We start from the raw sequence: 26,981 nt of genomic DNA, 5'->3' as shown, positions 1-26,981 counted from the left end.
TATTGATTAACAAGATTTATTTATTGGTGTGTTACAATACAGTGAATAAAGTATACCTTTAATACAAAATGTAAAATTCTCAAGAACAGCTAGCTAACTAAATGTGAAGAATGTGTTGAAAGTTATATACATGTAAACTAGAATGAGTACAAATGTAAAGTTGCAGTACTCTGTATTCATGGGCTTCAAACTAGTTACATTAAAATCCATAACCAAATAGAAAGTACATTTAGTGATATCTTTTACTAGTACTTCAAAAGCCATAAACCACTTGGTATGTGCAAAATACTTCTACTCAAGACAGAATCTCCAGATCAACCACTTTTCAAATTTAAGAAATTTTTGAAATTGAAGTTAAAAAAATAGAAGAAAATATCCAAGTTGAATTTTTTCTCCTCTGACTTTTCAATGTAATTAATAGAAATTTTAGGCACCATAAATCCTGCTCTGCACATATTTTTCATAAAATAATACTGTTCACTTCCACACAATAATGTTCTGTTATCTCACATTATGATATATTCCAGTAACCCCTGTTTAGCAGTACATAAACCGATACATTTAGAGCACCTATGGAAATGTAATTCTTTGCTTTTCCATTTGTTATTGTTGTACAATTGCAGGCTATTAAAATCCAGACATTTAAATTCAGCAGTTGAAAAATTTTCGAAGTACTGTTCCTTAACTGAAGAGAAAATAATGAAGTTCAAATACTGATGGAGTTAGAAGATGCAAACTGTGACACATAAGATGCAAGCACGGGATTGGTTGGAAGCACTTTCATGGGCAGATCCCAGCTGAATGTGTCCACATCTATTTTCCCTGTCCCAGTCCAAGTAATTATTTCCGATTGGTTCTCAAGTACAGTAGGTGGTTCCACTGGTTCACGAGCTGTGACAAACTCAAAATGTAAGCGCCACTTTAAGGACACTGAAATAGAAACATATGCATTAATCACTTCAATATCAACTTATTGTTTAAAATCATACAAAAATGTAAGGATTTTTTTAAATTTGAAATATTAAGATTATTTGGTATAATGTATAGATTTAAACAATTTTATTTCTTGTTCTGAAGTCACTATAGGTCTCTCTATAATTCCTCTTTCCTGAAGATGACACTCCTTGACAACTGGCCACCATATAGACTTCAGATGTGGCAAAATGCCCAGTATATTTTACAGGAGGGAGGGAGGGAGAAAGACAGAAGAGAAACTCAGACATCAAGCAAGGACTGGGAGAAGGAAACAGGAAGTCAAAAATCTCTTCCCTCAAAATGAGAAAGGTTCTCTTCCCTCAAAAAGAGAAAGGTTCTCTTCCCTCAAAAAGAGAAAGGTTCTCTTCCCTGAAAAAGAGAAAGGTTCTCTTCCCTGAAAAAGAGAAAGGTTCTCTTCCCTGAAAAAGAGAAAGGTTCTCTTCCCTGAAAAAGAGAAACGTTCTCTTCCCTCAAAAAGAGAAACGTTCTCTTCCCCCAAACACCTCCATCTTCCTTCAAAAGTCTCTTCAAGAAAATTTCAAAAGAGAAGGCCCACAATGTTTAAGGTTCTGCCACTGGGGAAACACCCAAAACTACAAATTTTGACAAAAGCAGGGAACAAACTGGGATAGGGAGCAATTAATGGTCAGTGAAGACAGTATAATAGCTGAACAAGGCTGAGAATTTGAGCTAGAGTTGTTTGGATGGATTGGAGTTTATGTTTGGTGGAGCTCAAAAAACTGGGTAAGATAGCTCAATCAAGAGTAATAACTCCTGATCATCATCCAGTGACTACTCTTTGTAAATATGCATGTGTTGATGCCATGCGAAGTATTTCTTTCAAATGTAGTTCTTCACTTAGAATAGGAAGGCTGAGAAAGGGGGCCAAATATTTCTGAGCAGAAAGCAAAATATTCCAACAATTTTTCATATTCTTTCACGGGATATGAGCATCGCTGGCTAGGCCAGCATTTATTGCCCACCTCCAATTGTCCTTGAGAAGATGGTGGTGAGCGCCTTCTTGAACCGCTACAGTTCATATGGTGCAGGTACACCAAGAATGCTGTTCAGAAGCGAGTTCCAGGATTTTGACCCAGGAACAGTGAAGGAATGGCAATATAGTTCCAAGTCAGGATGGTTTGCGGTTCGGAGGGGAACTTGCAGGTGGTGGTGTTCCCTGCATCTGCTGCCCTTGTCCTTCTTGGTGGTAGAGGTCACGGGTTTAGTAGATGCTGTCGGAGGAGCCTTGGTGAGTTGCTGCAGTGCATCCTGTAATGGTACACTGCTGCCACTGTATGTAGGTGATAGGGGGAATGAATGTTGAAGGCGGTGGATGGGGTGAATGTTTGCGGAAGGGGTGCCAATCAAGCGAGCTGCTTTGTCCTGGATGGTGTCAAGCTTTTTGAGTGTTGTTTGAGCTGCATTCATCCAGGCAAATGTAGAGTATTCCATAAGACTCCTGACTTCTGTCTTGTAGATGGTGGACAGGCTTTGGGGAGTCAGGAGGTGCGTTTCTTGCCACAGAATTCCCAGCTCTTGACCTGCTCTTGTAGCTACATTATTTATATGGCTGGTCCAGTTCAGTTTCTGGTCAATGGTAACCCACAGGATGTTGATGATGGGGGCTTTAACGATGGTAATGCCACTGAATGTCAAGGGAAGATGGTTGGATTCTATCTTGTTGGAGATGGTCATTGCCTGGCAATGTAGGGTCCTGAACCTACGGTGATAACATACAAATATACACTAAATACACCATTATTTTAAATGAAGGACTTGTATTAAATAGTGCCTTTCACAACAGAGGGTGTCCCAAAACACTGTACAGCCAATGAGCTACTTTGGAAGTGTAGTCACTGAAGAACTGCTGTAATGTAAAACTATGGCAGCTAATTTGCACTTAGCAAGCTCCGACAAACAGCAATGTGATAATGACCAGACCATCTGTTTTGGTGATGTTGACTGAGGGATAAATATTGGCCAGGACACCAGGAATAACTCCCCTGCTCTTCTTTGAAATAGTGCCAAAGGATCTTTTACGTCTTCCTGAGAGGGCAGATGCAGGGGCCTCAGTTTAATGTCTCATTCGATAGACAGCAGCTCTAACTTTGCAGCACTCCCTCAATACTGCACTAAAGTTGTTTGCCTTGACTTTTGTGTTCAAGTCCTGGAGTGGGACCTGAACCCACAACCTTCTGGCTCAGGGGCGAGAATGCTACCAGCTGAACCCAGTCAAGTGAAGAGAATGAGTTGACTCACAAAAGGATTCAGAGCTTCTACAAGTGACTCAGGTAGTAAATACATTTCTGAGTGTAAAATTGAACAATACATGTCAGAATAGTTCCAAGTTCAATCCTAGTTTGTGCTGAATTATCTGATCTCAATCAGGACAGCAATATGAGTGCCACAATTGACCACAGTGCCCTGGTTGACATGCCGACAGGTAGACTGAAGGTGGATAAGGGGAAGTCAGTAAGGATTCTTGTTTTTGATCTCTAATGAACAAGCTCCGCAAAAAATGGGTGAGGGTAAAAATCAGAATCTGAACATGCATACCCTTCTTCCCACATGGAATTTCATTTGGGTAAGTGATTTGGTCCTGCGGGCTCCCATGATCATGTCAGCATGAGTCAGCATTAGTCCCCAATGAAAGGAAGAAAATTGGGTATTGGAACATGTTTTTGAAATCTTATGCAGTACTTAATTTACAAGATCCAGGATAGAGCTACATAGAACCATAGAATGGTTATATGTCTACAGCAGTTCTCAGGAAGGGCAACTCACCCGGACCACTCCCCCCACTTTTCCCAGTAGCTGAGCAAATTTTTTCACTTCTGATAATTATCCAATACTCTTTGAAAACCACAATTGAATCTGCTCCACAACACTGCCACACAGCGCATTCTAGATCATCACCACGCACTGCATGAAAGTATTTTTCCTTATGTCACCATTGCTTTTTTTGTTAATTACCTTAAATTGTATCCTCTGATTCCTGGCCCTTCTGCGAATGGGAACGGTTTCTCCCTATCTACTCTGTCCAGACCCCTCAGGATTTTGAATATCTCTATCAAATCTCTCCAAGAAGAACAATCCCAGCTTCTCCAGTCTATCCATGTAGCCGAGGTTCCTCATCCTTAACATTCTTGTGAATCTTTTCTGCATACTCTCTAATGCCTTCACATGTGTCCTAAAGTGTGATGCCCAAACTGGACAAAATACTCCAGTGAGGCTGAACCAGGGTTTTATACAGATTTATCATAACTTCCTGTTTTTGTATTCCTTTCTTCATTTCTTGACCTTTCCTGAACACCTCATAGCCAGGAATATCTAATACCCAGTCCTATCCTTTTTTAAATCAGGTCTCCGTTATCGCCATAACATCATATTCCCATGTGGGTATCTGTGCCTGCAGCACACCAACTTTATTTACCACACTCCACGCATTCACAAGTTTGCACAGCAAATTTAATTTGATAGACCTTATGACATTCCCTCTTACTCTGACCCCACCACATACCATATTATTTCCTACTCTAGTGTCATGAAAATATAATAATTTTCATAATATTATTGTGATTTATTGTAAAGGTAGGTTGATAGTGGGGTTTGGATTAGCTTCTCTGCCTGTAGGTGTGTGTATGTGTGTGTGGGATTTAATTGAATTGAAGACAGCTAGTCTGGAGCTTTTGAGTTATCAAAAGGGTAGCTAGGTTTGAAATGCTAAATACGTAAACATGGTTGAAGTTTTAGAATGTGAGGTGTGAGGAACATTTGCATCTTTAGCTAAACCAGAGTGGTGAATTTCAAAGAGATGGTAGGTGTTACACTTAGCCAAAGGAGACTAAGCCAAACAGTGTGTTTATTTTTCCCAAAGGTTACTGCTAAAATGAGTAGAATCACAGACGTCTACAGCACTGAAAAAGGCCCTTCGGGCCATCGAGTCTGCACCGGTTAAACAAGTACCTACCTATTCTAATCCCATTTTCCAGTACTAAGCCCATAGCCTTGTATGCCATCACAATTGCACATTCAAATGCTTCTTAAATGTTATGAGGGTTTCTGCCTCTACCATCCTTTCAGGCAGTGAGTTCCAGATTCCCACCACCCTCTGGGTGAAAAAATTCTTCCTCACATCTAAACCTCCTGCCCCTTACCTTAAATTTATGCCCCCTGGTTATTGATCCCTCCACCATGGGGAAAAGTTCTTTGCTGTCTACCCTATCTAGGCCCCTCATAATTTTATACACCTAAGTCACTATGTAAAGAATATATCTTTTTATTTCTGTTGGACTGTGGATTAAAATTACAATGGCTGCAGTTTGAAAGACATGTCTGCTCGAACAGCGTGAGGGATATATACAATGTTGCTGTCTTGGAACAGAGTATGCCATGAAAGACAGGATGGAGCTGAGGAGGAATCCAGTCTAATGGGGAGCTGACTGGCAACAATGTTTTAATTGGCTCCTGACCAGGTGACCAGGGTTTCTGTGAGAGCAGTGCAGCAGAATAGCTCCTAGCCTAAAAGGAAAAAGACCTAAAACCTCTGTCTCCTGTGTGAGTAAGATTCCAGTAATTCTACAACAATAGCTAGCTGGCTTTTTTTCCCCTCATATCTCTATAACCTACTCTCTCCCTGAAAACCCCTGTCAAGAGGAAAAAGGGAAAATCACAATTAGAGACATTGAAAAGCGCGTGCCCAACCAGTGAACTAAAGACTGAAAGTGCTGGAAGACCACCTTGTGTCATCAACAAAGAACTGAAAGGAATTTGGAAGACATCGATCAAAATCAACCAATCAAATCCTGTACTCTGGAATTGGTGCTATTGAACTGTTTTATTCCACCCTTAAAATCCATATTTTTGTGTGTCTTATGTGTCTTGTATGTGTGTTTATAGGGATTTAAGAAGGGGTAAAGTTTAGGTTATAGAGTTAGAAATTAGTGGTTCATATTTCTTTCTTTAGCCACTGGTTAAAAACAATTTGTTCAATGAACAGTTATTTACTTATTAAGTTTACAAACCTGGTGCTTGTATTCTGTTAATCTAAATTAAACAATTATGTGGTTTGATCAAACTTTTTCGCATTTGTCGCAGCTCAGGGAGCAGTGGGGCTTGACATTGCAGCGCACTATCCCCAGTGAGTCGTGACAACTATGAAAGATTTATATTGCGAGAAAAGTAAAGTTGAAAAAACATATGGGAACAATGGAATTTTCATTAAAAGGGAGAAACGTATAAAGGGGATGAGGTTATGTGAAAGGGGGAAGGAATTCTAAGATCTAACACAAGTGTGAAAAGCCTCTCACCTCTAGGTATCAAGTTGCTGTCTACAGGAACCGAAGCTAAGAAAGCTCACTGTGAATATCACTGTCCAAGGTATTGTGTGCTTTGCCTGGGTCTGTTGAAATGTATTTGTTTTTACTGTTGCCTTAATGGAGGTGTAACTGGGAGTCAGATTGATTAGGGGAGCTAGGAGTTATCATAGTGGTAATTTGTAGACCTATGTATGTGCTTAAAATCTTCTATTGATAAATGTTTAATTTAGCTTTGTAAAAAACCTTTAAGGACGGTGGACTTATTACCACTGCATTCAAGGCACGCATCTCAAAAGAGCATACAAATTGTAAGAACAGTTGTAGCAGCTGTTTCAAGTTTCCTTCTGGAATTTGAGCAACTCAGCATTTACCATCCGCTGTGCCATAACAAGTGCAATCTCTCTCAATTCTCTCTGCACCTTGCTTTTCCTTGCTAATATTTCCTGCCCCCTTCCTCCTGCCAAGTTAGTTTAAACCCTTCCTAATAGCACGAGCAAATCATCCCACAAGGATATCGTCCCAGCTCTGTTCAGGTGTAGCCTGTCTGCCTTGTACAAGTCCCATCTTCACAAAAATAGGTCCTAATGTGCCAGGAATCTAAAGCCCTCCCTTCTGCAACATCTCCTCAGTCATGCAATCAGCTGTTCTATCCTCCTATTTTTATACTCACTTGCACATGGTACTGGGAGTAATTTGGAGATCACTACCTTTAAGGTCATGCTTGCTAATTCTTCCCCAGCTCCTTAAACTCTGTCTGCAGGGCCTCATCCTTCCTTCTTTCTACCTATGTCATTGGTACAAATGTGGACCGCAGGTGCCAGCTGTTCATCTTCCTCCCTCAGATTGCTCTGCAACCACTTTGTGACATCTTTGACCCTGGCACCCAGCAGGCAGCATACCATCCTGGATTCATGTCTGCAGCTACAGAAACACCTGTCTGTTCCCCTAACAATCAAATTCCCCATCATTGTTGATTTCCCAATCTTCTTCCCGATTCCGCTATCCAACCGGGCTATCTGTGGTGCTGTGAGTTTGGCTCTGGCTGCAGAAGAACCATCACTCTCACCAGTGTTCAGAATTGAATATCGCATACTGCCTGCATACCCTAAAGCTGTGGGATGACCACATGCTATCCACGAATCTCTGAACGTCATGGAAGGGACATTGATGCCAGTTTCTGCTCATGCTCCAAAACCTGGAGCTCCAGCTACTGCACCTGATGACACTTCATGCACATGGTTGTTCAGGACATGAGAAGTGTTCTGGAGTTCCCACATGGTACAGGATGTGTACTCTACAGGTCTAAACTATCCTGACATGCCTCTTTTTATTAGGGACTATTAATTAAAGTTGCCACTTAAATAACTAAAGACTTACCAGCTTATCACTTTGGCTTATAGGGAGATTAACTGAAATGTTTTACTTCACTGTTATTATCTAAAATCCTTAGATTTTAATTTCCTGAAAGTCAGAATCCTTTAGTGTTACTATCCTTTGTTATTTAATGTCAACTTTATCCCCTAGGTCTGATTAATTGATTCATTTAATTGGTTAAAAAAATTAAATAAGTTTTTAGCAATGGGGCTTGATAGTATGATGCAGAGATTCCAATGCCAATCGTTGCAATAGGCTCATCATGGTTAGTAGGTGTTTGATGATTACACTGCATTGAATTAATGTTATTTAATTATACAGTTATAATAATCCGTAGTAATTTGCATTTCAAGGGACCAGGAACCAAAATTAATTGGGATCATTTAATCACTGTTTGAAGGCAGAAGACCAGCAGTGTAAGCAAGAGCTGTCATGGTTGAGGGTAACTTGCAATGCTCCTGATGAATATGGCCACTTGATTTATTCTTCAGTGCAGAAAGGTGGATCTTCTAAGGTTTCCCTAAATACACAAAACAGGTCATCTCTTGGACAAAAACAGAAAATGCTGGAAAAACTCAGCAAGTCTAACAGCATCTGTGGAGAGAAAGGTTTCGAGCCTGTATGACTCTTCTTCAGGTCATCTCTTGGCATTATCAACTCATATGGATTGTATAATGACATAAATAAAACAAATGGTACACACTTACCTACACTGGTGATGAAGCTGGGTGTGGCGCTAAGTGGAATAGGTAAACTGAAGTGAGTCTTAGCAGTGTGCAAACATGACTCCTGGTGCCGAGCATGTGTACTAAGAGAAACAGGTTGCCCTGGTTTTCTCTGGTACTCTTCCTGTACATGCTCCTCAGTTTGTAAAGACACTGAGAACTGCAAATAAGAACAGACTGGGACTCAAATTAGTGGCTAAAAATAAAGACAATAATTGTTTAAATTTTAATTCCCATAGTTAATGGCAGTGTTCCATATTGAAAACTCATAAGGTTTATTTATCAAGCCATGACTATAGGAGCAAAACTTTAAGGCTGGCATCAGAGTTTTGCATTTGTGGAAATTAAACCTTGTAGTCACATCTATTATTTAACTGGAAACAATTAATATTTCATGCTGAAAGCTCAAAGGAGGGATTTAGTAAGGACAAAAAAACATAAACAAGCATCATCCTGTAGGTGCAACAAAAAATAAAATACTGAAAGACATGATTGTGCATAAATTGCTCTCCTGATTTCATTTCCCAGTTCAGCTTTGTCTGGCATTTCCAAGCCAAATATTCTATCATGCTGTGGAGGCTGATCATACATTTAGATTAGCATCTGCATATTCATGAGAAGCAACAGCTTCATGCTCTGAACTAGCAGTATCTCTCTAACTATAGAACAATATGACTCCATCCCAAAGGTACAAATCCTACATGAGGTACTGTTTCAGGGGTACTGGCATTCCATGAGTACCTTGCCCAAGTGACTGAATACTCACTGGCTGGGATCAGCCATGGAGGGCATCACAGTGGATCTCAAACCCATCTTCAGCTAACATCCATGGACATATTTCAAAAAGGAGCATTGGACAGTGATGAGGAACAAGGAGGAATAACCATGACTAATCATTTTCTCCTCTCTCCTTCTTTATCTCAGGATAATTGTAATCAAATTGTAATTAACCCGTCTTCACATTGAGAATGCCCTCCATCGTGTTTTGTGGCACTACCACCGTGCTAAGTGGGATAGATTTCGAACAGGTCTAGCAACTCAAAATGGGGCATGCATGAAGCGCTGTGGGTCATCAGCAGCAGTAGAATTGCACACAACCACAAACTGTAACATCATGGCTCGGCATATCCCCTGTTCTACCATTATCACCAAGCCAGGGATCGACCCTGGTTCAATGAAGAGTGCACGTGGGCAAGCCAGGAGCAACATCAGACATACCTAAAAATGAGGTATCAACCTGGTGAAGCTACAACGCAGGACTACATGTGTGCCAAACAATGGAAGCAGCATGCGATAGATAGAGCTAAGCGATCCCACAACCAATGGATCAGATCTAAGCTCTGCAGTCTTGCTACATCCCGTTATGAATGGTGGTGGACAATTAAACAACTAACTGGAGGAGCAGGCTCCACAAATATCCCATCCTCAATGATGGGGGAGCCCAGCAAAAGGCAAGGCTTAAGCATTTGCAACAACCTTCAGCCAGGAGTGATGAGTGGATGATCCATCTCTGCCTTCTCCCCAGCATCACAAATGCCAGTCTTCAGCCAATTTGATCCACTCTACGTGATATCAAGAAATGGCTGAAGGCACTGGATACTGTAAAGGATATGAGGCCTGACAATATTCTGGCAATACTACTGAAGATCTATGCTCCAGAACTAGCCGTGCCCTAGCCAAGCTGTTCCAGTGCAGCTACAACACTGGCATCTACCCAGCAATGGGCAAAATTGCCCAGATACGTCTTGTCCACAAAAAAAGCAGGACAAATCCAACCCAGCTAATTACTGACCCATCAGTCTACTCTCGATAGTCAGTAAAGTGATGGAAAGTGTCGTTGACAGTGCTATCAAGGGGCACTTACTCAACAATAGCCTGCTCACTGGCGCTCAGTTTGGGTTCCACCAGGGCTATTCCGCTGCTGACCTCACCATAGCCTTGGTCCAAACATGGACAAAAGAGCTGAACTCAAGAGGTGCATCAAGGAGCCCTAGCAAAACTGGAGTCAATGGGAATCAGGGGGAAAACTCCCCACCGGTTGAAGTCATACCTAGCACAAAAGAAGACGGTTGTGTTTGTTGGAGGTCAATCATCTCAGTCTCGGGACATTGCTGCAGGAGCCCCCCAGAGGGTAGTGTCCTAGGCCTAAACAGCTTCAGTTGTTTAAACAAGGGCCTTCCCTCAATCATAAGGTCAGAAGTGTTTGCAGGTGATTGCACAATGTTCAGCACTACTCGTGATTCCTCAGATACTGAAGCAGTCCATTTCCATTTGCACCAAGAACTGGACAATATACAACCTTGGGCTGATAAGTGGCAAGTAGCATTCTCGCCACACAAGTGCCAGGCAATGACCATCTCCAACAAAAGAGAATCTAACCATCTCCCCATGACATTCTATGGCATTACCATTACTGAATCATCCACTATCAACATCCTGGGGGTTACCATTGACCAGAAACTGAACCGGACTAGCCACATAAACACTGTGGCTGCAAGAGCAGGTCAGAGGCTTGGAATTCTGCGGTGAGTAACTCACCTCCTGATTCCCCAAAGCCTATCCACCATCTACAAGGCACAGGTCAGGAGTGTGATGGAATACTCTCAATTTGCCTGGATGAGTGCAGCTCTAACAACACTCAAGGAGCTCTACACCATCCATGACAAAGTAGCCTGCTTGACTGGTACACCACCCACCACAATAAACATTCACTTCCTCCACCACCAAAGCATAGTAACAGCAGTGTGTACAATCTACAAGACGCACTGCAGCAACTCACCAAGGTTCCTTTAGCAGCATGTTCCAAACCCGTGACCCCTACCAAAAAGGAGGGCAAAGGCAACAGATGCATGGGAACATCACCACCTGCAAGTTCCCCTCCAAGTCACACACCATCCTGACTTGGAACTATATTGCCATTCCTTCACAGTCACTGGGTCAAAATCCTGGAAACCACTTCCTAACAGCACTCCAGTTGTTCTTTCAACACATGGACTCAGCAGTTCAAGAAGGCAGCTCACCACCACCTTCTCGAGGACAGTTAGGGATGGACAATAAATGCTGGCCGAGCCAGCAACGTTCACATCCCATGAACAATATAATAAAGAAAATCCCAACCCTTACATTAACTGCAATCAGATAATTTAGTACAGACCAGGAATCGAATACTTTTGCACAGTTGGCCATTAAAGAGCTCTGAGATAAATACATTTGAATTTGTATTAGCTGTTTTAGCATTACACTTGGCAACAAAAGAATTATCAAAATACTTTTACAATGATGGACCATATATCTGCAGTAGAGAGTTAAATTACCAAGACTAGTAAGTGCAAAATATGCTGACCTGCAAACATGGAATATCTCCTTCAGAGAAATCAAATGTGCCCACTACATCCTCTCCAATTTTATAGATGGTTTTGAAGATGCAAAACTTTCCAACCTTCCCACGGATATTAGTAATATTATACAAATCTAAATAGAATATACAAAACAGTACTAATCAAAGTATTTTTTAAGCACAATATTACCACTACAACAATTCAACTGGATTTTGAAGTCTTGTTCATTTACTGTTGCTTCATGTTTGCTTGGTCAATACAAAGAGTCATTATCTCCTCATCCCTTTTCATGTTCTTTAGAATACAATACATATTTAGAGTATTTAAAAAAAAATCCCCATCAATCCCACAGTTCAGTGCTAAAGAGACCAACTGCAGCTCCCCAACTGCATCCCTGTTTGAGATCAGATAACTCACATAACACAGGAACTGATGCTGGGAAGAGATAATTATCGTTTTTAAAATTCATTCATGGGATGGAGGCATAAATGTTAAGGCCGTCATTTATTGCCCATCTTTAATTGGGCTTGAAAAGTGGCACCCCTCCTTCTTGAATACAACTGAGTGGATTGCTAGGCCATTTCAGAGGGCAGTTAAAAGTCAATCAAATTGCTGTGGGTCTGGAGTCACATATAGGCCAGCCAGGTAAGAATGGCAGGTTTCCTTACCTAAAAGAACCTAAAAGTTGGATTTTAAAGCAAGCCAGCAGTTTCATGGTCGCTATTAGTGATTCTAAATTTTATATAATTAATTAAATTGAAATTCCCCAGCTGCCATGGTGGGATTTGAATTCATGTCTCTAGACCCCCTAGTCCAGGCCTTTGGATTACAGGTTAAGTAACATAGCCAAGATGTAACTGTACCCCATATTATAGTAAACCGATACTGAGCATATATGTTAATTCATGGAAATTAAAAGACAAAGAGTAGACATGTTAATATAAGTTTTATCACTAATACTTTCTTATGAAGGAGCAATTTTCTTTGAAATAAACATAGTATGTGTTTTTATGAAAAGTTCTTAAATAAAAACAAAAAAACACTGGGAATACTCAGCAGGTCTGGCAACATCTCTGGAGAGAAACAGAGTTAATGTGTCAGGTCAAGATGACCTTTCATCAGAACAATGTATTGATTTATTACTATTGACTGTTAATTTACTTTTCCATCAGTCTTGACGCAATTATTTTTGATTGTTTTATGGTGCAGTTGCTGAGAAGATCAGAGATGGTGGCAATGCAAGAAAACTAAAAGTTATGGTTAGATTTCTAAAGCACTTTAGGTTAGTAACTCTATTTACTGGTGTTACATCTGTTTCTTCACTGAGCCAGGCTTAGAACTTCAAGCAAATCCCTTTTGTAATGTTGAAGCCACACGAAAAATAGAAAGGAAAATAATGCTCAAGATAGAATCAGTTTAAAGTAGGATCATTTTTCACAAACTTTAAAATTAAAAGCTTAGCAGAGCAAAATCACCTCGATAAGTTGCTTTCTCAACTTCAAAAGAACCTCTTCCAATGGTCCCTGACAACTTCTTGAAGGGTAATCAGCACAAAAACAAGACTTTTTTTAAGACCATTACAGCCAGCTTTTCCTTCCTTATCTTGGTGAAACCACTCTTCATATAAATCCAGCAATTTCATTAATAGGCTACATTTGAAGGGTATATAAGTGCCTGAAGGAAATCAGTCTTTATCTAATGCTGATTTTATTATTAAATACTCACGAAGACTACGGCGAGATGTGCTGGTCATCAGCATTTCTGTTGCCAGGTCTACTAATCTAGTGTCTTTTTTAATGTTCTCATCTTCATCCAAAAATGGGTTTGTAGGTGCGACAGCTTCATCTGGAGGAAACTGGTAATCTTCTAACCCTGATGTGAAGAAAATCACATTTCACTACAAAGTATATTGATGAATGAAATCTAATTATTTACACAGTCACAGCCACAGGCAAGCTTTCACTTTTACTTCCATGTGGAAACTGGGCAGCACCAGATTAGTCAACTAATTTGCACAATGTCTGAAGTTCAATGGGAGTTAAAATTGGGCATTAGCCAAAATGGGTGGCCAATCTGCTACAACCTAATTTCTGCCTGCGACAAAAATTCACCCACCCTCAGCATCTAACAGTGAAGTAACTATTTCTAAAGATACAGCTGCTGCTAAGTTGGGAGCTAAATTCTACAATTCTTCAATGTTTAAAACTTTTGTATTCTCATGGTTTAACTTGAGTTTACCAAATACCAGTGATAAAAACAAAAAACTACTGTGGATGCTGGAAATCCTAAACAAAAACAAAAACAGAATTACCTGGAAAAACTCAGCAGGTCTGGCAGCATCGGTGGAGAAGAGAAGAGTTGAGTTTCGAGTCCAATGACCCTTCAACAGAACTGTTCTGTTGAAGGGTCATTGGACTCGAAACGTCAACTCTTCTCTTCTCCACCGATGCTGCCAGACTTGCTGAGTTTTTCCAGGTAATTCTGTTTTTGTACCAAATACCAGTGCTCATTTTTCTTGAAGTATTCTGTTTAGTTTCCACTTAAAGGAAAATTTTACTTCAACTGTTATAAAGGTAACTTAACTCTAATTTCTATCAATAATCTAATATGCAAGCTCATAATATATAAGGATTGTATAATTTCCTTATCAAAATGTACATTATCTATAATTGCGTTGGGGTTGTGAACATACATCTGCATGGTATTTTTTCTTGATCTAATTGGTTCTGCAAGAAGAAACACCATGATTAAAAAGGGGAAATCCTGAGAGGCCTATCCCTACAGAAGCCTGGATTAGATCCACCAACCTATGATGCCATCAAGGAGGATCTTAACACAAATTTAAAGGGAAAAAAAAATGTGTCTTGTCACAAATTAAGCATTTCAATTTTTAATACACAATGCAACAGAAATTTCACAGTCTATGGAATTTGATATCTTACAAGTTACCTGCAGTTCCTAATAGGCAAGCTATCTTTACCTCAGACTTACCATAAACAACGAAAACCCGAAAAGGAACGCGGAGAAGTTTGATTGGAGAATTGACCCTCTGACAACCAACTGTCAATTTATAAACATACTTCACTGACTGGCCACGGAAAGAAGGTGGACCATCAAGAGGCACAGGTTCACAGTAAGAATCTAAAAATTTCCAGCAAAATTAAATCACATATCATTTCAAAAAAATCACATCATAGAATGAAAAATAATGACTACTAATATTAACTATTGCTAAATTTTAATAGTATTTCTATAAATTTTTATTCCTAAATAATGATTGAACATAAAGAGAAAGAAAAAGGGATGCCCATATTCCATATCATGTGGCATTTTTAAAATGGTCACTACAGAAGCAGGTACTATGGACGTCCATAATGGTCCAGAATTGACAGTCAGCGGTGCTTGCCTTCATTATGCATTCACTTCCCCAGTTCTGTGGCTTTTACACTGTGATTTGCAGTTAGCAGACAGTCAAAGGAGCATGATTCCTTCTAAAGGGGATCAAGGACTTGTGTGAACAGGGCAAGCAATGGGGGGTCTCCTCAACAACTAGATTGAAGAATCTTCACTGAGGTAGGCAGAGTCTAAACCAGGAAGTCTAAATTACAGTATTTAATTAAATATAAAATAATTTATGGAAACAAAAACAGACGGAAAGAAAAATGGGATTGAGAGGTACAAGAGACTGAAAGAAAAAGTCAAAACTTGTTTTTAAGATATCCAATAATATCTGAAGGGACAAGACTGCACAATTGTAAGAGTAAATGTTCAGTGTCCAAGAGGTTGTTTGACAATAATTAGGACTTATCATGGCATCAAAAATTCATTTACACAAATATCATCTTTTTCTAGCGTATTTATTGGGTATATAGTGAGTACTACAACTTCACACCCTTATCAACATTCTCTGGGTTACCACTGATCAGAAATTGAAATGAACCATCCATATAAACAGTGGCCACAAGAACATGTCAGAGGCTGGGAATTCAGTGGCAAGTAACTCGCTTCCTTACTCCCCAAAGCCTATCTACCATCTACAAGGACAAGTCAGGAATGTGATGGAATACTCCCCACTTGCCTGGATGAGGGCAGCTCCAACAACACTCAAGAAGTTTGACATTATCCAGGACAAAGCAGCCCGTTTGACTGGCACCCCATCCACCATCTTCAACATTCACTTCCTACACCACCGACGCAGTGACAGCTGCGTCTACCATCTACAAGATGCACATCAACAACACACCAAGGCTCCTCCAACAGCACCTTCCAAATCTGTGACCACTACCACCTAGAAGGGTAGCAGATGCATGAGAACACCACCACCTGCAGGTTCCCCTCCATGCCACACATCATCCTGACTTGGAAATATATCGCCGTTCCTTCACTGTCGCTGAGTCAAAATCCTGTAACTCTCTCCCTAACAACACTGTGGGTGTATCTGCACCACATGGACAACAGCAATTCAAGAAGGCAGCTCACCACCACTTTCTCAAGGGCAATTAGGGATGTACAATAAATGCTGGCCCAGCCAGCGAAGCTCACATCCCGTGAAATAAAAAAAAGTTTCAATGTCAAGTCTCTCAGCAAGGTTCCGGAGGAGTAGGGCAAATGGGACACCACCTCCCGATTTCCAAATTTGACAGCACTTGTGTGGAGGCTGGAAATCATGGTCCAATTTATTTCAGAATAATGTTAAATACTAATTGCCTCACCTTTAGTCTTACTGTAAAATCCAGGCCTTTGTTTTTACCTAATTAAGATTTATTTGTAGACTGGCACAATCATTTTTTAATAAAGTTTTCTATTTTTCACTGTTGAGCATGAAGTTTTTTAAATTCATTTTTACAGGATGTGAGCGCCGCTGGCTATGCCAGCATTTATTGACTATCCCTAACTGCCCTTGAAAAGATGGTGGTGAGCTGCCTTCTTGAACTGCTGTAGCCCCTGTGGTGTAGGTACACCCACAGTGCTTTTAGGAAGGGAGGTGCAGGATTTTGACCCAGCAACAGTGAAGGAATGACAATGTATTTCCAAGTGAAGATGGTGAGTGGCTTGGAGGGGAACTTCCAGGTGGTGGTATTCCCTTCTATCTGCTGCCCTTGTCCTTCTAGATAGTAGCAGTCATGGGTTTGGAAGGTGCTGTCTAAGGAACCTTGGGGAGTTTCTGCAGTGCATCCTGTAGATGGTACACACTGCTGCCACTGTGTGTCAGAGGTGAAGGGAGTGAATGTTTGAGGAAGGGGTGCCAATCAAGCGGGCTGCTTTGTCCTGGAGGGCGTCAAGCTTCTTGAGTGCTGTTGGAACTGCACTCATCCATGCAAGTGGAGAGCATTCCATCACACTCCTGACTTGTGACGGTGGACAGGCTTTGGAGAGTCACCGCAGGATTCCTAGCCTCTGACCTGTTCTTGTAGCCACAGTATTTATACGGCCAATCCAGTTCAGTTTCTGATCAATGGTAACCCCCCAGGATGTTGACAGTGGGGAATTCAACGATGGCAATGCCATTGAATGTTCAGGGGCAATGGTTGGATTCTCTCTTGTTGGAGATTGTCATTGCCACTGGCGCTTGTGTGGCACGAATGTTTCTTGCCACTTGTCAGCCCAAGCCTGGATGTTGTCCAGGTCTTGCTGCATTTGGACATGGGCTTCTTCAGTATCTGAGGAATCGCAAATGGTGCTGAACATTGTGCAATCATCAGTGAACATCCCCACTTCTGATCTTTTGATGGAAGGAAGATCATTGATGAAGCAGCTGAAGATGGCTGGGCCAAGGGCCTTCAATGGAACCTATGTCCTCCCCTACAAAGTTCTGCATTAAACTCAATGGAGAAATTCAATTCCAGTATCACCATATGTTTATGCAAATGAAAACAATATTGTAGTGCTGATCAAACTTTATTTTATCTCAGTTATAAAGCGACTAGTGCTGGTCACCAAGAAACAAGGGAGATATTCAAGTTGTGGAAACAGTGCAGAGAATAGGTTAGTGTTTGGGGCTGGAATGATCTGTTTGTCCCTGGTCCCTCCCTATCTTTGTAATCTCCTCCAGCTCTACAGCCCTCCAAGATATCTGTACTCCTCTAATTCTAGCCTCCTGAGCATCCCTGATTTTAATTGCTCCGCCACTGTTGGTCATACCTTCAGCTGTCTGGGCCCTAACTTTAGAATTCCCTCCGTAAACCTCTCTGCCTCTCTACTTCACTTTCCTCCTTTAACGCACTCCTTAAAATTTATTTTTCCCAAGTTTTTGGTTATCTATCCTAATATCTCTTTATGTGGTTTGGTGTCATATTTTATTTTACAATGCCTCTGGGAAGTGTTGTGGGACATTTTATTATGTTAAAGGTGCTATATAAGTACAAGTTGGTGTTGTTATTGTTTGGAGAGGCTGGGGAAACATGGGTTTTTCATTCTAAAAGAGAGGCATTTGAGAGGTGATTATCAAGGGAATGGGAAAAGTAAACTAGAAGTACTACAGGAGTAGAACAAAAGGGGGGTCATGGGTATAAAATGGCAAAAGTTAACTTTAGGATTGATAGGAAATGTTTTTCCCTACACAAAATGATCAACTTATGGGAGACTTAAGAGATAAAAGAGGGGGGACAAAAAGCTTGGAAATTTTTAAGACACCATTAGTTTCTTCAATGCTGGATTCTTAGGAGTTTTCTGGATGGAAGAAAAAATAAATTGGCCAAATGGCCTTCTGATTCAGATCCAAGATGCGACCACTGAGCCAAGGTTAACAGATATAACTATAAGAAAAATGCTTTTGAGATTTTATAAATAGGAGTACAACATATAAGAGTGATGATAAAGGCACAGATGTACAATGGTTAGGATATTGCAACAGTGGCACAAGGTGCTCCATTCTAGAAAGTACATTAAAACAAAATAACTCATATAGCATAGATCCAGCAGGATGATGCCTGAGACCCAAGGTACTGATACTATATCCACTACAGCAGAGAAAACCAAAAAAGATTTTTAAAATAATGATGGGTTTTGATGAGAATGAACAAGGGAAGAGCATCTCCACTGGTTAAGAATCATCAATTTAAAATTGCTAACAGGAGAGCGAGGAGAGGGGTTAGGAGAAACTTCATTACAACATTGAATGCATTGCTTTAAAGAATAGTAGTGTCAGAGATCATTCTCTTTTTAAGGAAATGACGTTAAATGGAGGTATGGGGTACAAAGCAGGGCACTGAGATTCATATTGAGCTGCTTTAGCAAAAAGCCAGCACAGACAATACATTGTCTGTATTGACAAAACCTATATGTTTGGTAATTATAGATTTTAGTTAAATCTGTCTCTCCTCCTGCCCCTTAACATTACCAGTGAGTACACTATGACCAACATACAACATCAAAAGAGCAATTACTAACAAAAAAAAAGTGGAGCACAAAGCAAGTATAGCTCTGCCTCTATTTTAATTGCTGTTAAAAGGTGGAATACAGTCTTTGTTTAGATCAGATTACCAATATATGTGTACTTACAGGACTTTGATTCACCAGGATCAAGTCTCAGGTCGCAAAACAGTATCTTGGGTGGAGTGGCTAGAATACATTTCCCACGCTCACCTGGAAATAAGTAGAATGATTCTGCTAAACATTTAATTGATAGCTAAAATTGAAGAAAACAAATCTTTATCAGACCAGACCATGATTCTTGACTATAACTAAAGAACAGTCAAATAAATTAGTTCAGTTGGTAAATACATAACCCAGGGTGATACTGAAACAACAGCAAGGTCTTGCATTTATTCAACACCTTTAATATAGTGTGGCGAGAAAAATGAAAATTGCAAGGTGCCTCACAAAAGCAGAAGGGAAAAATGAACATCAAGCTAATGACGGAGATATTAAGGCTTTTAAGATTGTTCTCAAAAGGGGAAAGGGAGGTGCAGAAGATGAAAGCAGGCAATTACAGAGCATGGGGCCAAAGTGACCAAAGGCAAAGCCACCAATGGTATGGCAAAGAGAGAGATGCAAAAAGGGCCTGTGTGAGAGAAACACCAGCTTACATTTAAATGGCGATGGAACATAGTAGCAAAATGTTCCAAGGTGCTTCACAGGAGCATAATCAGACAAAAACAGACATAGCTAAAGGAGCAGGCATTAGGACAGGTGACCAATTCTTGGTCAATTAAGTAGGCTTTAAGCAGCATCTTAAAAGGAAGAGTGAATCGTGGAGAGGCGAAGAGGTTTAGGGTGGGAATTCCAATTTAGGAACTGACCTGAGGACACAACAGCCAAAAGGGGCAGGGGCAGGGGCAAGGGCAGGGGCGGAGGAAACGATAACAAAGGAAGTGGGCGATGCCCAAGAGGTCCAAGTAGGAGGAGCACAGAGTTCTCTGAGGTTTGAGGTGCTAAAAGAAAGAGCATTTATCAACAAGGGTGAAGCCATGGAGAGATTTGGACACAAGAATGAGAATTTGAAATTTGAGGAGTTAGTGTTTCCACAGCCAATAGAGGTCAGCAAACACAGGATGAATGGGCCTGGTGAGAATAAAAATATAGGCTACAGAATTTCAGATGTGCTCAGTTTATGGAAGAGGAAGATGGGTGGATCACCGTAAGAGCGTTGGAGTAGTTAAATCTGGTAGTAATAAAAACGTGAATGAGTTTCAGCAGTGAAGGTGGAGACAGGTGGCACCACAGAGGTGGAAGGAGGCGAGATAGTGAGGTTGAGGCGTTGGCCTTTATTGTGGGTAGCTGAGTTTATATGGAAGGAGAGGCTAAAGGAAGGTGGTGAACGCAGAGGAGGAGGGAAAGGTGAGTTAAGAGGTTTAAATTGACGAGGATGAGAAGTTACTGGTGCAGAAACTGAGGGAGAAAAGCCATGAGGATATCTTGGTAAGAAACTTTTCATTTTAGTGTGCGAGTGGGAGTTGTACGGCCATAGACGAGAGACATAGAAAGTGGTGGGGCTATAGGGGGATTTCAATACAATGAGAATTTTAAATTAGAGGTGTCCAGGGGCTGGAAGTCAATACAGGTCAGTGGTGACAGTGAGACCTGGTGCAGTATCAGATACAGTGAACAGAGTTTACAATTATATGAAATTTACAGAGATTACAGTATGGGAGTACAGAAAAAGTAGTATTAAAGTAGTCAAACCTGGAGGTGACAAACACATGGGTGAGTGTTTCAACAAATAGACAAAAGCAAATGTGGATATGGGCAATGTTACGTGGTAAAAGTAGATGGTGTGTATGTGAATGGAATTCCATACTACACCCTCTGTAAATTTCATTTCATCCAAAATTCTGGCCCTTTACAATGTCAGCCAGCATGTGTGATCAGCAATGTGATGGAAATGGTGGGGTAAAGGGAGCAGGAGGAAGGTCTCCTGGACAAAATTAATTCAGGGCGACATAATGGGAGAGAAACTAGAGAAAGGGGAGGAAAACCTGAGGGAAGGTGTTAGCTTAATAAGAAAGGGGTTAAAACAGCAAATACAAAAACTAAAAGAAATTCAGCCAATTGAGGTCTCCCCCAGTCAAACTAATGATTTAATTTCTCATGAGGATTGTTGATATAAGCTCTTGTGCGTAAACTTTCAAACATGGAAAATCTCAAGACAGTGTAAAAGTAGTATATTTTCAAATCATAATATATTGCAACATTTCAAAAAGTGGCAAGCTGAAGAACAGAAATAATCAGACCTCCATGTACCAAAAGTAGGAGGAAGCTCAGAGAAAATATCCTACCTCTGTTTGGAACAAAAACTGTTTCATTCTCGGCCTGCACATCATGCTTTGTGTCTTCAGAGGGTGGAAGTGCCACACGACTCTCACTGGTATGAAACTGGCAATGTATCTGAGCACTTGCCCATGCCAGCATCTCACTGATAAATAAAAGAAAGAACCTTTGGCTTAAGTTCCAAAATACTTTAGCAGGCTTGTGAATACCTAATAAGCGATTTAGTCATTTTCACGGTGCGGGCTTCTATTAAACTTTGAGGATAATCAGAATATTCAAAATGCATTGGTTGCTTGGAAAAATAATGCTTTAACACTACGTTAGCATATTTCACAAATTCCTTTCCAAACCCCTGGCCAATTCATCATTACTCCAGCAGATAAATGGTCGAAAATTTCTAAGTCCAACTCAAACCCGGATTTAAAAATATTATTATTTTTTAATTATTAGATACTGGGCAAACATTCAGACAGTTCAGCAACTAAATGAGTTTCATACTTTGATTCCCAGTCTTTGCGGAATTTGGGGAAGTTATTATAAGTGTATTGAAATTGGCCCTAATGCTTCTGGGCTGGGAGAAAAAAATTAAACCAATGATGCCTTCCCTTTTCTCATGATGAGACATGACCAAGAATCCACAGAACTCTGTACTTGACTTGATCTCAGTATGAATCAAGTATTGACTTACCCCTTTCCAGGCTGAACATCTTAATATTCTAGTGCTTTAGCACATTTGGCAATGAGCGTTAGTATTACTTACTCCCAAGTTAAGTACACATGATTTAAATGCAGTGATACAATGGCAGCAAATACACTCAACTGCAGAGAGGAAATCTATCTAAGATCATTTGAATGATTTCTCATTTATCTCAAAACTCAAGAGTGGCAGCAGGCATTCCAACCTGCCCTTTTGAGACGATAATAATAAAAATATGTGACAGCTGCGTCAAAATTGCAGGCTAACCAAGACAAAGCGACACTGTCACTCGTCACAAGAATGGGTAGCTATATAATGTGTATTTAAGACCGAGATAGATAGGTTCTTGATTGGTAAGGGGATCAAAGGTTACGGGGAGAAGGTGGGAGAATGGGGTTGAGAAACCTATCAGCCGTGATTGAATGGCGGAGCAGACTCGATGGACCGAAGGGCCTAATTTCTGCTCCTATGTCTTATGGTCTTATGTGGAATTATATCCAGCTGCAACTGTGTTGAGAACAAATATATGGAAACTCAAATGATCCCCATGTTTCCCTATACTTTCAGAAGGCATATGATAAAGTGTCAGAATAGACTTGTTGGCAAGATCAAAACCTGTGGGATTAAAAGGGTACAGGCAGCATGGACGCAAAATTGGTCAAGACAAAGAAAGAACTGAACAGTTGTTTTTCAAACCAGAGGCAAGAATACAGTGTATGCATTGGGGTTGGTATAAGCACCATTTTTGATGTATGTTAATGCCTTGGACTTGGGTTTAGGTGGCATCATTTCAGGGTCTGCAGATTATGCAAGGCTTGGAAATGTGGTAAACAGTGAGGAGGATCGCAGACATCACACGCACATAGACTGATGGGTGAAATGGGCAGACACAGAGCAGATGAAATTTAATGAAGACAAGAGCTAAGTGGTGCATTTTGGAAGGAAAAATTAGGAGATGCTATGCAAATTAAATGGTACAATTTTAAAGGGAGTGCAGGATAGAGAGTCTTGAAGGTTCACATAAGGAAATCTTTGAAGGTGGCATGTGAAGTTGTTAAGGTTGTTAAAAAGGCATATGAGATCATTAGCTTCATAAATAGACAATACTAAACATAGAATATTAAAGCAAGGAGGTTATAATAAATCTTTATAAATTACAGGTTAGGCCAAATATGAAATGTTGAGTCCAATTCTGGCTCCACACTTTAGGAAGTCATGGCCTTGATAAGGACATTTAGTAGGATAGTACCAAGGATGAGGGTCTTCAGTTATGTGGAGAGACTGGAGAAGCTGGGATTGTTCTCCTTACAGCAGAGAAGGTCAAGGGGAGGATTTGCACCTGAAGGTGGAGGGGGTTAAAAAGTGGACCAGTGTGACACAGACACAATGCTCCCTTCCAAAAGCTGAAAGGTGAAGGGAAGATGTGTTCGGGACATCATGCCTGAGCTGGCAGAAACGATGGAGGATAATCCATTGAACGTGGAACTGATGGGCGGAAGGTGAAGACAAGGGAAACCCGATTGTGGTTCTGGGTGAGAGGGGAAGGTGGAGAGGGCAGAGTTTGGGAAATGGGACAGCACAGACAAGGGCCCTGTCAACCACAGTGGAGGGGAATCCCTGGATGAGGCAAAAGTCATAATCAGAAGCACCAGATTGGATGGTGGTTCTCAAGATGTTGTTTGGCTTGCCAGGTGCTTCCAGCATTTTCTGCTTTTAAAACAAAAAATAAAAAATGAAAAATACCTGGAAAAACTCAGCAGGTCTGGCAGCATCGGTGGAGAAGAGTACAGTTGACGTTTCGAGTCCTCATGACCCTTCAAACAGAACTAAGTACAAATAGGAGAGGGGTGAAATATAAGCTGGTTCAGGGGGTGGGGGAGGAGAGTTGGGACAAGCAAGCAATGATAGGAGGAGATAACCAAAAGATGTCACAGGCAAAAGAACAAAGAGGTGTTGAAGGTTATCTCCTCCTATCACTGCTTGCTCGTCCCAACAACCAACCCCCCAATTCTCCCCCGCCCCCTCCCTTAAACCAGCTTATATTTCACCCCTCTCCTATTTGTACTTAGTTCTGTTGAAGGGTCATGAGGACTCGAAACGTCAACTGTACTCTTCTCCGCCATTGCTGCCAGACCTGCTGAGTTTTTCCAGGTTTTTTTTGTTTTGGATTTCCAGCATCCGCAGTTTTTTGTTTTGTCTAAAAATTGAAGTTGGGTGGGAAACAGCCCTTAAGTGGCCAATTAAGGGTGAGCGCCCATCCAAACCCTTGTCCACCCCTGCATAAAATCGCTGTGTGATCAGAGCACATGGGGCGGAGGGAGTTAGGAAGGCTCATGGTTTGTTGGCCTTTATCGCAAGAGGGGTTGAGTACAGGATTAGTGAAGTCTTGCTTTAACTGCATAGAACCTTGGTTAGACTGCACCTGGAGTACTTTGTGCAGTTTTGGGCCCCTTACCTTAGGAAGGATATTATTGCCGTAGAGGGCAACGAAGGTTCACGAAACTTGTTCCCAGTTTTGCGGGGCTGTCCGATGAAGAGAGATTGGGGAAACTGGCCCTGTATTCTCTAGAGTTTCAAAGACTGAGGGGTGATCTCATTGAAACCTACAAAATACTTAAAGGGATGCACAGGGTAGATGCAGGTTTCCCTGGTTGGAGAGTCTAGAACCAGGTGAGACAATTTCAAAATAAGGGGGAAGCCACTTAGGACCGAGGATGAGGAGAAATCTTTTTACTCAAAGGGTTGTGAATCTTTGGAATTCTCGACCCCAGAGGGTTGTGGAAGCTCAGTCATTGAGTATGTTTAAAGTAGAGATTGAGAGATTTTTAAATGCCAATGACAAAAAGGGATATAGGGATATTGTGGGGAAAATAGCATTGAAGTGGATGATCAGCCATGATCATATTGAATGGCGTAGCAGGCTCAATGGGCTGAATGGCCTACTCCTGCTCCTATGTTCCCTTCAACTTCACATTCGTCCCCCACAGGGATGCGTAAAATTCTGGCCTACATAAAAGCCAGAAATATCCACAAGCATGCTTCATCAGCTGACAACCAAACAACAACTTGATTTTATGCACACCATTAACATTTTTTTTCTTTCATGGGATTTAGGCATTTGTTGCCCTTCCCTAATTGCCCTCGAGAAGGTTAAATAAGCAGCCTCGTTGAGCCGCTACAATCCATCTGGTGCGCAGTACTGTTAGGGAACTCCAGGATTTTGACCCAGTGCCAGCAAGGAAAGGCAATATAGTTCCAAGTCAGGATGGTGTGTGGCTTGGAAGGGATCTTGCAGGTGGTGGTGTTCCCATGTATTTGGTGCCCTTGTCCTTCTAGGTGGTAGAGGTCAGAGGTTTGGAAGGTGCTGTTTAAGAAGCTTTGGTGAGTTGCTGCAATATATGTTGCATATAGTACTGTGCATCAGTGGTGGAAGGAGTGAATGTTTAAGTTGGTGGATGGGCTGCCAATCAAGCAGGCTGCTTTGATCTGGATGGTTACTTCAACTTTGCCAGGGCTCCTTGATGCAAACTCAGTCAAATGCTACCTTGATGTCAAGGGCAGTCACTCCCCACCCCTGTCTTCAATTCAGCTCTTTTATCCATGTTAGGACCAAGGCTGTAATGAGGTCAGGAGCTGAGTGGCCCTGGTGGAACTCAAACTGAGCATCAGTGCACAGGTTATTGCTGAGTAAGTGCCACTTGACAGCAGCATCGATGACACCTTCCATCACTTTGCTGGTGATCAACAGTGGATTTATGGGGCAGCAACTGGCCAAATTGCAATTGCCCTGTTTTTGTGGATAAGACATACCTGGGCAATTTTCCACATTGTCAGATAAATGTCAGTGTTGTCGTTGTAGTGGAACAGCTTGGCTAGCTCTGGAGCACAAGTCTTTAGTATTACGATCAGAATGGCGTTAGGTCCCATTGCCTTTGCAGTATCCAATGCCTTCAGCCATTTCTTGATGTCATGTGGAGTTAATCAAATTGGCTGGAGACTGGTATCTGTGATATTGGGGACCTCTGGAGGAGGCAGAACACAATAAAACATCCCAAGACACTTAGCAGGTCTAGCAGCATCTGTGGAGGGAGAAACAGAGCTAATGTTTTGAGTCCACATGACCCTTCTTCTTCAGCTCTGAAGAGGGGTCATACAGACTCAAAACGTTAACTTTGTTTCTCTCTCCACAGATGCTGGTAGACCTGCTGAGTTTTTCCAGCATTTTCTGTTTCTGTTTCAGATTTCCAGCATCCACAGTATTTTGCTTTTATCCCAAGACACTTCACAGGAACATTAACACAGGAAATTTGACAGCGAGCCACGTAAGGAGATGGGGCAAATGACCAAAAGTTTAGGCAAAAAGATAGGTTTTAAGGAGTGTTTTAAAAGAGCAAAGGGAGGTGAAGAGGCAGAGATATCTGGGGTGGGAATTCTGGTGAAAGACGCTTACTGACATTACCTGTGGACATGTACCAGTCACAGGGCATGACCCGCTGCCTGAGCCACCTGGTTACCAGGGGACGGCCCGGCCGCTGGTTGCCTGGTAACTGTCGCGCGCGGAGGGACAGGCGCTCGCGCTGGTCATTACCTGCTGGCCGAGGTGGAGCGGGCAGTAATGGGGTTGATGAAAGTTATAACGCACTCCAATACTTCACCGGTCAGAAACACCGGACCCCGGAGGAGTTTAGCCACCACCTCAATCATCCCGAGATCTCCACTCTGAATTATTTTTTATAACATTTACAGTGATCTCCCCAGCTCAACCCATTTAAACCGCTACTAATCTAAGCCAGTGCCCATTCACATCCGGTGGAAGAACGGCAGCGGAAACCTGCTGGCGTCGCAC

The 26,981-nt window shown here is 41.4% G+C and overlaps 1 protein-coding gene across 1 annotated transcript; it reads right to left on the bottom strand.

The window, feature by feature from the left end:
* rgp1 (GP1 homolog, RAB6A GEF complex partner 1) lies at positions 1–26,981 on the bottom strand. Its single transcript, XM_078550921.1, has 8 exons — positions 26,724–26,981; positions 21,447–21,583; positions 19,231–19,314; positions 14,722–14,871; positions 13,456–13,602; positions 11,736–11,863; positions 8,375–8,552; positions 1–930 (listed from the first exon to the last, which is right to left on the bottom strand). Exons 1-8 carry the CDS (start codon positions 26,837–26,839, stop codon positions 707–709), a joined length of 1,164 nt encoding a protein of 387 aa, XP_078407047.1. The 5' UTR covers positions 26,840–26,981; the 3' UTR covers positions 1–706.

Source organism: Cetorhinus maximus, chromosome 1, assembly GCF_964194155.1.
Source record: "Cetorhinus maximus chromosome 1, sCetMax3.hap1.1, whole genome shotgun sequence".
In the NCBI taxonomy this organism is placed as follows: Eukaryota; Metazoa; Chordata; class Chondrichthyes; order Lamniformes; family Cetorhinidae; genus Cetorhinus; species Cetorhinus maximus.
This window is presented reverse-complemented; position numbering and strand designations above follow the sequence as displayed.